Source organism: Equus quagga, chromosome 20 (genome assembly GCF_021613505.1).
Source record: "Equus quagga isolate Etosha38 chromosome 20, UCLA_HA_Equagga_1.0, whole genome shotgun sequence".
Lineage (NCBI taxonomy): Eukaryota > Metazoa > Chordata > Mammalia > Perissodactyla > Equidae > Equus > Equus quagga.
Window position 1 is genome coordinate 45,199,336 of NC_060286.1, and position 11,773 is coordinate 45,211,108.

The following is an 11,773-nucleotide window of genomic DNA, read 5'->3' on the forward strand; positions in this document are numbered from 1 at the left end:
TCCCTTCCAGGTAGGGGCAGACTCGTCCAGGTGGGGGCAGACTTGGGTGTGTGCTTAGAGAGCTGACGCCTGCAGGAAGCAGGTCCGCGTGGCCTCAGGTGGGAAGAAGAGGACCCAGCCGGGGAGGGAGGCCCAGAAGGTGCAAAGGGCCATAGAGGGAACAGGCTCAGTCGGTTCCAGAGCCACGGCAGGTGGGCGGGTGGTGTAAGGACTGTGGAGGCTGCAAGGCGCTATGAAAGCATTAGCAGGGTGGCCAGAAAGGCCTCTGGGCTGTGGAGGCAGAAGGCGGGGCTAGGCTGGAGGCCAGTGCTGGTCCCAGCCCCAGTTGAAGGTGGACCCTGGAGGGGACTGAAGGTGGGGGCCGGGGGAGCAGGCAGCAATGCCCTCTGCTGGTTGGGGAGGTGAGTGGGGCATGGGGCTGGCAAGGGCAGCCACTGAGCTCAGTGGGGTGGGGTGGGGGTGCCAGGGGTGGAGGCCAAGGTCTGGAGAAGGGGTTGGTTGTGGGCGACACACAGGGTGAGGAGCTGGCTGTGCCTGAGAGGGAGGCAGCGGAGGTGAGGACCGGGAGGAAGATGGGGGATGGGGGACCGCACTTCCTGTGGGCCTGGCCAAGGCTGTGGGGTTGTTTGGGGCGGGCTAGGAGCTCAGCAAGGACTGAGCCTTTTTCATTCCCTCTCTCCCTCCTCCTCCCCCCCAGCTCTCTTCTTTATAGTCTATTGAGGTATAATTTACGTTCCATAAAATTCACCCCAGCACATTCACATGCAGTGATTTAACCAGTTCACAGAGTTCTGTGGCCGTCAGCACAATCCAGCTCTAGACCATTCTCACCCACAGAAATCCCCTCCTGCCCACGTGCCAGGGCTCCCAGGCTCAGTCTCTCCCCCCGCCACCTCTGCTCTGCCTCCTGTCTCCACACTGGCTCCTCTGGGTGTTTCACACACGTACAGTATACAGCACACATACACGTACGTACGCACACATACAATATAGGGTTTCATCGGGCTCTTTCACGTCTGAGGTCACTCATGCTGAACGAGTCCGTGGTGTTCCTGTCACTGCCCACCAGCCCTCCATCCTGTGGCTCACGGCACAGCGGGGCCTTTTGGACGGTTTAGGACAAAGCTGTATGAACTTCCATGTACGTGACCCTAGATCTCACGGTCCCGGCACTGGCATTGTTGGGTCTGGCGGTAAACTTACGTGTAACTCTGAAAGAGCCGCCAGGCTACTTCCCAAAGGAGCTGTGCTCATGTTCCTTCAACTCAGGAAGGAGGGCTGAAGGTACAGGACAGAGGGAGCCCCAAGAGGGCTGGCCGGGGAGAGGATGGAAGGAGAGGGGTGACAGAGGGAGGCGGGGTGGGGGTCTGGCCGGGCAGAGGATGGACGGGGAGGGGGGACAGAGGGAGGCGGGGGGGGGGGCTGGCCGGGCAGAGGATGGAAGGGGAGGGGGGACAGAGGGAGGCGGGTGGGGGGCTGGCCGGGCAGAGGATGCACGGGGATGGGCCGGGCCGGGGGTCTGTAGACGTAGGTTTGGGGTGCAGAGAGAGTCGCCGACCTTCCGGGAGGAGCCCGAGCGCGCGCCACGGGGCCGAGCTTTCAAGGGCGTCCCCGTCCCGGGCCTGGCGCGCGCTCTGGGCGCCCCCTGGCGGCCGAGCGGAGAGGGCTTCGCGGAGGCCTAGGTCGCCGTCGCGGGTCGGTGGCGCCCGGCTGCGCGGCCCTCCCGGCCGCAGGGGGCGCCCTGAGCGCGGCCGCAGACCTTCCCGCGGTTGCTAGGCGGACGTTTGGTGCGAGGGGGTGAGGCGCTGATTGGCGGAGTCCGGGCCCGGGAAGCCGCGATTGAGCCGCAGAGGGCGGACCCCGCGGAGCTCTCCGCGCCGATTGGCCCGCGTCGCACCGGAAGTGTCTCCGCACCGGACGGAGCGGACGGCACTCAAACGCCGGGGCGCCGCTCATTGGCCGGGGTGGGAGGCGCGGGACAAGGCGGCGGCGGCGGCGGCGGCGGCGCGCGATCCGAGCGAGGCTGGGGCCGGCTGCATGGGGCGGCGGCGGCGCCGCGTGGACCCGGCGGACGCCGCCGGGGCCCTGCCCGCAGCCATCACCGCGCTGAGTCGGGCGCTGCCTGGCGGGCCCAGCCCCGAGACCTTCCGCCGCGCCAAGTTCGACCGTCCGGAGGCGGTGAGGCCCGCGGGCAGGCGGCCGGGCCTGCGGCGGCCCCGGTGGAGGGAGGCGGCCGGCCCCGCTGACCGCCGCTCTTTGATCTCCGCAGGCCCCGGCGCTCTGGAGGCTGCTCTTCCACGTGCTCTCGCCGCGGCCGGCAGACGACGCCGCCGCCTTGCCCACCCCGGGTAAGCCCCGCCTCCCGGGAAGGCCCGCCCCCATAGGCCCGGCCTTCCCGGCTATTCCCACCCCTTGTTGGCTCTGTCCCCGCCCCCCTTGCAAGCCCCGTCCCCGTTAGCCCTGCTTCTTGCTGTAAGTCCCGCCCTCTCAGGCTCAGGTCCCGCCCGCGCCGTAAGCCCCGCCCCCGGTAGGGTCTGCCCCGCCCCACCCATGCACGCCCCCACCCTCCCTCGGTCCCCGCACCCAATTTACTCGGTAAGTCCTGCCCCTTGTAGGCTCGGGTACTTCCCACCCTATAGCCCCGACCCCAGTAGACTCTGGCCCCGCCCACCAACGCAAAGCCCCGCTTCCTGGTAAGACCGGGCCGCATAGGTTCCCTCCCCTTGTAGGCTCCGCCCCGCCCACCCACGCAAGACCCTCAGCTCTTAGCCCTGCTTCCTCCAGTAAGTCCGGTCCCTGCGCAGGCTGGGGTCCGGCGTACCCCATAAAGCCCTGGCGCGAGTTAGTCCTGGGCTCCCGCTTTTGTTTAAGTCCCAACCCCCTACTGTCACTTCTAAGCTTGGTCTCTGGGGTGGTGCGGGGGTCCCTTAGGGGTCTAGGTGATGTCACTTCCAATGGGTGGTCCCCTGAGCTGACGATCTTCTACCCCCAGAAGCCCAAGCGCGCCTGGTGAAGTCCGCGTTGTGCTCCCAGGGCTACCCTAGGCGTGCGCTGGTTCAGCTCCCCGAGGACGGCTCCCAGGGCAGCCGCGAGCTGCTGCTGGCCCTGTCCTGGCTCCTGGCCCGCGGGCCCCTGCTCGAGCGGCTGCTGGCCCAGATCCGTGTGCGGCTGGGAGATGAGATGCCCGTGTGCGAGGTGGGTGTGAGGTGAGGGTGAGCAGGGCCCAGCCCTGGCCGGGAGCCTGGCTGCCACCTGATGGACCGTGAGGACAGGCCTGGGCCAGCCTTCAGGGCCACCCTTTGGGGGTTAGTAATGCCATCCTGGCTGGAGACTGGGCCTCCGTTGGCCTCCCTGCCCTGGTCCTTGCTCCCACCTCCCCTGCCCCCCCTCCTCAGGGCAGGGTGAGGTGACTGTCCCTCTGGTACTCCTGGATCCACGGCTCTCACTCCCTGGGGCCTCCTTTCTCCTTCCCCATTGGGGGTCTCTGCTGGGGTGTGCGAGCAGGGCCTGACCTTTGCCCCCTCTCCAGTGTGAGGTCCTGGCCAGCCCTGGCCCACCTGCACCCCGTGTGGAAGCAGATGGCTGTGTGGACATCCGCCACCTGCAGTGGCTCATGGGAAAGCTGCGGTTCCGGTGGCGAAACCTGATCACCAGTCAGCAGGAGCATTGCGCCCTCCTGGGCAAGGTAGTGCTGCCTGCGTGTTGTCCTCCCAGGGGCAGTTGTCCCCCTGTGCTCCAGGATGTCACGCTGCCTCTCCCTGCGGCAAGCTTGGCCCCTCTCCCTGCCCGTGGCCTGCCCAGTGAGGCCCAGCGCGAGCTGGGGCCTGGCCTTTGGCTGGATGTGGGCCTTCCTAGGCCTGGCAGGGGGCTGACTGGTTGGGTACTGCCCTGGGGTCACTTGGGGCCTGATCCTGGAGCTCCAGGTGGCCCAAGAGGAGGCCTAGGACAGATGGAGCTGGGCATCACTGGGGCAGGGAGCCAGAGGGGCAAGGAGCCTGCGAGATTGGCCTTCCTGTCCCCAGAAGTCCCCATAGGCCTGAGGCTGTGTGTCACTGAGCAGTGATGTGGGCTCCAGTTCCTGGGGAAGCCATTGCCGCCTGGGCTCCCCTCCCACCACACCCCGGGTGTGGGCTGCTGTGGGTGGTGGACACTTCCTGTAGGGCTCCTGAAGGTCAACAGGACTCAGCTCCAGGGCACAGGTGTCCTCCTTGTGCAGGGTCTGGGCTGAGAGGTGGCTGGGCAGTTGGCTGTGGGCTCCCACCAGCACAGGGCTCCATGGTGTGCAGACCCCTACCTTACACCCTTGCTCCAGGCAGAGGGTCTTTTGTTCAGCTGGCCTGTTCTGGGACCCCCTATTCCCTCTTGCCCAGCCTCAATCCCAGCTGCTTCTCCTGCTTGGGCCAGTGCCACCTGTTAACTACCGCCCATCTGCTTTGGGGCCTCACCTTGCTAAGGAGCCCTCCCTGCCCCCGAGACCCACACAGTTGCTCCGTGTCCCCGCGTTTGGCCTGTCCAGAGGCTCTTTCTCACGCTGTACGGGCCTGGCACTGGAGCTGAGGCGGGGAGCAGGGTGCCCCACCCTGCCCCCACTGTACCCCCGGAGCTGGGTGGGTGGAGAGGCTACAGGCAGGGCTGCCTGGTGCCCCTGCCTCTTCTGGGCTTCCTGCCTGCCCTGGGCTCGGGGCTGGTCCCCAGCATTGCCGAGGACTGTCCTGAGCCTGGGCCTGTCCTGCCCTGCACTGCCTCGGCAAGGTGTGGCCCGTTTCCTTGTCTGTGAGGTGGGCTCCGAAGGCTGTGCCCAGTGCTGGGGAGGCACCGCCCCACTCAGCCTGGGGCCTGCGCTGCCTGTTTCAGGTCCACTCATACACCCGTGGCTGCCACAGCGACCGCAGCCTTGGCCACCTGTCTGTCACTGAAGCAGAGCTGCTCAGGGACCCGGAGGGCGGCCGGCAGGTGAGGGCTGGTGGGGCCAAGGTGTGGAGGGGCCTAGGGGGAGGACCTGTAGTGGTCTGTCTTTGAGTCTTTGAGCTGGGGGTATTTGCCAAGGTCACCATCTTGCGTGTGTTGGGGACAGGCACATCCTCAGAGCCCTTCCTACCCCCAGATTGTGCACTGATGCAGGAATCCAGACTGGCCACTGTGTGCGCATGGGGTTGGGCCCGAGGGGCACAGGTGTCTGGGCCCGGCTGGCAGCTGGCTGAGGGTGGCTGCTGGGATTCAGGAAGACTGCTTGAGGGTCTAAGCTGATGGTGTTGGTCCTCGAGGCTGTTCAGGTGTCACCTGGTGGCGGAGGGAGTCTGGGAGGTGGGGGAAGCTGGCCCAGCATGCCCCGCACTCTGCCAACCTTCTTTTCTGGGGCCACCCATTGGTTGTCATTGTTTCTTTCCCTTGGGCTGGCATGGCCAGGGTCCTGGGACAGGCCCAGGGTTGGCTGTCGTCGAGGGCTGGGCTCAGGCCTGTCTGGAGTGTGGGGCTGGTGCTGCCCGGCCCAGGGGCACTTGGCTGGGCAGGAGGGCTGAGGCTCAGGACTGGAGTGGCCCTTTCTTTCCTGCCCAGCAGATCCCCGCAGCGTGCTCCTGGGGGATCTGCATCCATGCTTTGGGGTTAGGGTGGCCACCTGGGGACACCTGCCTGGCCCTTGGTGCCTGCCGGGTCTGCGCCCTGGGGGACACCTGGCTGGCCGCACTCGGGCAGGGCTGTGCTGGGCCCTGGAAGTGCTGAGGCAGCATCTGAGCGTCCTTAGGTGCCCTTGGCTCAGTCCACCTTTTCAGGGTGATTCAGCGAGGCCCGGATCCTGCTCCTGTTCCCCCTGGGTTGGAGCAGAGCAGAGGCTGCACCAGCTCCAGCCTGGTGCTGCCTGGGTCCCTGGCCTCGGTGCGTGTGTGGGGCCGAGGAAGGCTCCCCGTCCTCCTGGAGGCCGAGCAGATTGGCACTGCAGGACTGCAGATGGGTGGCCAGGTGGACGGGACCCATTGTCGGCTTCCTTCCACGGTTTCTGGAGGGGGAGCTGGCAGGAGCCTAGACTGGCCTACCTGAAGGGCCTGCACTCCTGGGCCATGTCCCAGAGGCTTCTGGAATGATCTGTGGTTGCTGTGTGAGTGGCCAGGCGTGCTCCTGAGTGGCTGGGCAGCGTCCTTGGTTACTGGCTGAGCTGCAGCCTTCTCCTTCCATCGCTGTGTCTTCTCCCTGCCCTCACCCTAGGGAGACTCCAGAACTGAGGGACTGGGCCCACAGCCCGGTGGGAAGGGTGCTTGTTGCCTGCCCCCCCATCCCATGGCCTGGGGAGTGTGGGGTGCCCTGTGGGACTGGCCTTGGGAACCAGTTAAGTGTTCTTCTTGCTGGCCAGCGTGTAGGGTGTGCGTCTATGCGCCTGTACAGGCGGCGCTCTCCGGGGTGTCTCAGCCGACTCTTGTGCCCCTCGCTGTGGGGCAGTTCTCCTTGCAGGCCTGCCTCCCCGGGCCCTTGGCCTAGTCTTCAAGGCCGTGCCTCCTCTGGCCCAGGCTTCCAGCTGCAACAGGCAGGGCCCTGGCTGCCTGGCGGGCACTCTGGGTTCCCTGGAGCCAAGGGCAGGAGGAGACCCCTGGCCAGGGGAGACCCCGTGTCACCGGTTTTGTAGCCCAGGGCGCATGCACTGGCCCTCCGAGTGGTGGCCTGGCAGAGCTGTTGCTTGGCCGACAGGGTGGCCAGTTGTCCCGGCCCCCGAACATGCTCCTGGGTTCCCAGATGACCTAGCTCCTCTGCCTTCCATGAGGAGCCGTGCCTGCTCCGGGTCAGGGTGTTCCCCAACCCACGGTGGAGCCTCGGGTGGACCGTGCGGCTAGCCTGGCTGTGCCACGCACCTGCGTGGGGCTCCTGGCTGCCTGAGGCGCAGGCGGGCTGGGCATGGCAGTTTGTGGCACACTGCTGGCAGGTCTGGGCCACCTGGGTGTGGGGCTTCTTGCCCTCCTGCGTGTTGCGAGGCTGTGTTCTCCACCTTGATGCCCCAGCCTATTCTCCATCACCTCCTAGCTGGGCCGCAGTGCAGCCTTCGCCTTTTGGGTTTCTGAGGTTGCAGGGGAGAGGTCCCTCCTCCCCCACAGCCTGGCAGGCCCCCCTGTCCCGGGCCTCCTCCTCTGCCCGCAGCCTCTGGGGTGCAGTCCCCAGTTAGCAAGGGATGTGGGGCCGAGGTCTCGAGTCAGGGAGTGCCTGGACTCAGCCCCTGACCCTGTGGGGCTCACAGTTAGGGCCGGCATGGGGGACCACGGGCTGCTCACAGGCGTGGGCAGCGCATGGAGGTGGGGCTAGTGACTGGGCGCAGGGGCCAGAGAGAGAGGTGGGCACAGTGCATGATGTCTTGGTGCTGGGATCCAGGTGCCCATGGGATCTGACTGGGCCATGGTTTGCCGTTTGCAGCTGCTGCGGAGGCTGGAGAGTGAGAACGCACGCCTGGAGGCTGCCTTGGAGTGGCGGCGCCGGGAGCTGGTCTTCTGGCAGTGGATGGTCAGGAAGCCCCAGCGACCCCACCTCCCCTGCCCTCCCCTCCCCATCCCCGGCCTTGACCACAGCAGCCCCGGGGTGATGGTGAAGAGTCTTTCCATTTCCTGGACAGAAAGAGGAGATACTGGGAGGCCACACACACGCCCAGCTCTGAAGCTGGCTCTGCACCCAGGCCTGCCGGCTCTGAGTCTGGGGCTCTTTCCAGATGTCCATCTGTCCCACCACCCACCCTGCCTAGCTCCTGGGGAGGCCCAGACTTCTGAGGGCTCTCAGCCTTCCGGAAGCCTGGCCTTGGTGCCTCCTTGGCCCCCAGGCCTGCAGGGCTGCTGGTAGTTATCCACCTCACTGTGCCACTTGGGGGTGGGCACTGCCCCAGGCCTCTGGCCCACCTCTCCCCGCTGACTGGGGAGCTGGGCCTGTGGCTGTGAGGCCTGTGCTGGCCACCTGCCCACTCACTTGGGTCTCTCTCTGCAGGACACAGTCCTGGACGCCTGCCCCCCAGAGGCCTCACAGCCCACGTTTCTGCCCAGGATCCTTGAACGGGGTGCTGGCGAGTTGGAGCTGGTGGCTCGGGAGCTGCAGGCCCTTCAGGAGGAGCTGCAGGCGGTGGTGGAGCCGCGGCGGGCGGCCTGGGAGGCCAGGGTGAGGGCCTGGGGATGCCGAGTTGGGGCAGGTGGAGCAGAGTGGCCTGTGGAGTTCACGCGGTTTAATCTGGTTAAGTTTGGTGGGGGTGTACTCACGTGCCAGACGCGCAGAGCAGGAGGGTGTGTGGTGAGGAGCCCCCACCGCCCCTGCCTGAGTCCCTTGCAGCCCCAGGCCGCCCTGTTGGAGGCCTGTCTGTTCTCCCAGGGTGCTCTTGGTGTTGTCTCCAGCAGGTCCCGTCCACCCCCGTCTGCTCTTTTACCTGCTGGGGCACACGTGGGTCTGCCCTACCTGCCCGTGCACCGCCCGCCTCTCTGGGGCCGGAGTGGCGCGCACCAGGGCTCGAGCTGTAAGCAGTGGGCCTCGTTCTCTCCATCTCTCGTCCTTTTCTGAAGCATCTTACAGTAAATTTCCAGTGTGGTTTTTCCCCTTAAAGTCTCCAGTTTGCCCTGAAGAGCAGGGGGCTTCCTGGAGGTCTTTGAGGCTGTGCATGCCCTGTGCCCTCCCCTCTCTGGAGGTGAGAGCTGAAGTTCTGTGGATGTCTGTGGGCGGTTCCTCGGGATGAGTCAGGCCGGTGCTTGTCGTGGCTCAGGGCCACTGATGCTTCTTTGTTTGGGAGCCTCGAGCAGAGCAGCTGAGGGTCAGGGTCAGGGCGGTTCCCTGGGGACACCGAGGGTACAGTGTCTTTTCACTCCCCCACCCCACTGGGCCAGCTGCCTAAGGGTGTCTGGGATCAGGCCTGCCCTGAGGGCCAGAGGTGGGTTCAGCTGGCGTCCCCCTGGGTCAGCCCCGTCCCACACTCGCCTCCTGGAGGGCAGGGCGGAGGTGGGAAGCCGATTCAGCAGAGTGTGGTGGCTGGTGGGAGGCTGGGCTCGACCCAGGAGCGGGGGGGGGGGGGGGGGGGGGGGGGGGGGGGGGTGGCTGTCCCCAGGGTCTGCCTTCTGGTCTCTGGATGGCCCCAAGGGCCTCAGCCTGCTGGGAGCAGCCAAGCCCACTCCCTACACTCCTCCCTGGTAGTTGACGTGGATCCGGGTGGTCATGAGGGCTCGGGGGTGGTCAGGCCGTCAACTCCATCCCTGGGGCCCCAAGGTCTCTGGCTTAGGGTTCAGGGCTTGGTGAGGGTGATGCAGAGTCCGGAAGGGCCAGGCCTTGGAGCTGGCGCTGGGGCTGGTCCCAGCTTCCGTGGGAGATGTGGGATCTGGGCCCTCAGTCCTTCTCGGGGAACGGGTGGGGCCACTGAGGGGAGTGCTGAGGGGGCCCCTGGGTGGGACTCGGCTGCCTTGGGCTCATGAGCCACCATCTTCTCCTGTGCAGGTTGGAGGCTGGGGGCCAGGGTGGAAGGCCACGCAGCGGGCCTCAGAGGAAGCCGTAAGACAGGAGCTGACAGCTCTGCAGCGAGCCTGGGAGCGAGGTGGAGGCCTGGCCCAGCCTCATGGGCCCCACCGGCTGGTGAGGAGTGAGGCTGGGACACTGGGCGGCCCAGGTCTGTGTGCCACCGAGGTGATCAAGGCGCTGAGGAGCCGGGAGGCCTGCCTGGAGGCGGCCCTGCGCCAGCTACAGGGACAGTGTCGGCAGGAGCTGGCCAGGCTGGTGGGAGCCCTGCCTGGCTTCATCTGGATCCTGCCGCCTGGATGCTGAGGGATGTGGGGCACCTGTCATAGCAGCCTGGCTGAGTCCGGGCAGCTGCAGGGACGATGCAGAGACAGCCCTGGTGGTGTACTCACTCTGGGCCCTGGGGCTCTCCCTACTTTGGATGGAGCTCAGCTCCTTGGGCAGCAGTGGCAGAGGTGGGCACAGTCTGTCCTCTGTGAGGAGGTCATAACAGACCCAGTGTGGTGGCTGTGGGCTTTCGGGTCTAGAGAGGACTCAGAAACTGTTGTGGAGGCCTCCCTGCAGGAGCGAGGCTGCTGCATCCCTCTGCCACCCTCAGGTCTCGGGGGGCTGGGCTCAGTCCCAGGGGAAGGGGACCCTGGGTTTTAGTGACTGAAGCTGGGCTGGTCCGGGTTGCCCAGGTACTAGGGGGACAGGCCTGGCCTGCAGCACAGGGTGGGCGTCAGGGTCCTGGGCGCCCCCTGAAGCCCTCGTCTCAGGCTCCCATCTCGAGCCCGGCCTGGGCCATGCCTGTGCGTGTGTGTCTGCATGCCTGTGTGCATGTCTGTGTGTGTCTCTGTGTGCGTGCCTGTGTGTATGCATGTGTGCACACGTGTTTCTGTGTGTATGCATGTGTCCACATGCGTGTGCCTGGTGTGTGTGTGTGCCTGTGTGTGTGTGTCTGTGTGTATGGTGGGCAGGGGTGCCAGATGGGAGCCCAGGGGGCTCTGTTCCTTTCCTGGGGGTGGTGCCCTGGGGGTGAGGGGGAGGCCAATGTGGACAGAGGGGTCTTTGTTTCCAAGGCGGCTTGGCCCTGACAAAGAGCCGTCTGTGTCCAGGGATGTGCCCGCAGCCAGAACAGGGTCCTCTCCATCCCAGGAGCCTCGGCCTCCCAGCCCTCCCCGCTGCAGGCACAGGCCGCCTCAGCCCTGCCTCCCTTGCCAGCTCTCCTCTTCGCAGGGCAGTTGAACCCGACCCGCTCACTGCTGGGCAGGTGAAGGGGCCCATTGGCCACCTCCTGCTACCAGCCAGCTCAGGCCTGAGGCCACTTCCAGTCCCTGGGTCCCCTGGGCCCCCTGCTAGAACATCCTCTCATTGCTTTTCCTGCCTGCCTGGGGATGTGCTGGAGTGACAGCTCATACCGGGCGGCACCAGCTCTGTCTTGGCCGGTCTGGGCCTCTTGTCCCTGGGTGGAGGGATATACCTGTGCTGCCTCTGCAGTGGCCTCAGGAGCACTGGCTGGACCAGGCAGTGGCCAGCAGGTTCTCCCTTTCGGAAGCACATCCCTGATCCTGTCCTCATGGGGTGGCCCCCCAGAGGGCCCCTGGGCCTGTGCCGAGACTTCCTGGCCCAGAGTCCCTTCCTCCACACCCTGGGCTCCCCTCTCAGCTCCTCTCGGGGCTCGTCCCTCCCTGCTGCGCCCTCGACTGTCCTCCGCCCCGCTGGACAGGACCCGTCTCACCTGGAAACAAGTCCGCTTGAATCTCCCTGCTTCTGTGGACCGCCATGCAGCCAGGACGCCCACCTGTCCTTGGGAACGTGATTTTCAGAAACCCAAATGCAAACCCAAAGTTACGGAGCTGTCACTCCTCAGATTGGTCTGTAGGTTCAATACAGTCGCAAGCAAAATCCCGAGTGTCCGTGTGCGTGTCTGCGGGACTTTAGCTGCTGATTCTGAAATACACGGGGCTGAACAGGCCCTGAGAGGCCAAGCCCGTGGGAGGCGGGGCGCACCTGTGGTGGCCCCACAACAGGCTCGTTCTAAGGCTGCAGGGACCAGGCGAGCAGGGTGTTTGGCTCCTACTGTTGCCATAACGGGTGAGTGCACAGGCTTAGAGCCACGCAGGTGTGTGGCCTGGGGTCCCACACGATCTCCCAGGCTGAAATCGGGTGTGGGCAGGGCCCCCAGTCCTCACACAGGCAACCGTCTCTGACACTCCCCTGCCTCTCCTCCACTTCTGGGGGTCCCTGGCCTCCGTCAGCACCCTCAGTCCCCTTCTGCATGTGATGTGACAGGTTCACAGGCCTGACACCAGGGTCAAGACCCTGCCCACCACCCCCAGAC

At 65.9% G+C, this 11,773-nt stretch overlaps 1 protein-coding gene across 2 annotated transcripts; it reads left to right on the plus strand.

Moving 5' to 3' along the window:
• Positions 1-1,938: 1,938 nt before the first annotated feature.
• TEDC1 (tubulin epsilon and delta complex 1) lies at positions 1,939-11,337 on the plus strand. Of its 2 annotated transcripts, XM_046646973.1 has the most exons (8): positions 1,940-2,178; positions 2,270-2,348; positions 2,993-3,195; positions 3,530-3,685; positions 4,855-4,953; positions 7,393-7,479; positions 7,951-8,118; positions 9,433-11,337. In XM_046646973.1, exons 1-8 carry the CDS (start codon positions 2,038-2,040, stop codon positions 9,754-9,756), a joined length of 1,257 nt encoding a protein of 418 aa, XP_046502929.1. In that variant the 5' UTR covers positions 1,940-2,037; the 3' UTR covers positions 9,757-11,337. The 2 variants fall into 2 exon arrangements, with proteins under 2 accessions (XP_046502930.1, XP_046502929.1); XM_046646974.1 differs by lacking the exon at positions 4,855-4,953 and having other exon boundaries at positions 1,939-2,178.
• The last annotated feature ends 436 nt before the right edge of the window (positions 11,338-11,773 follow it).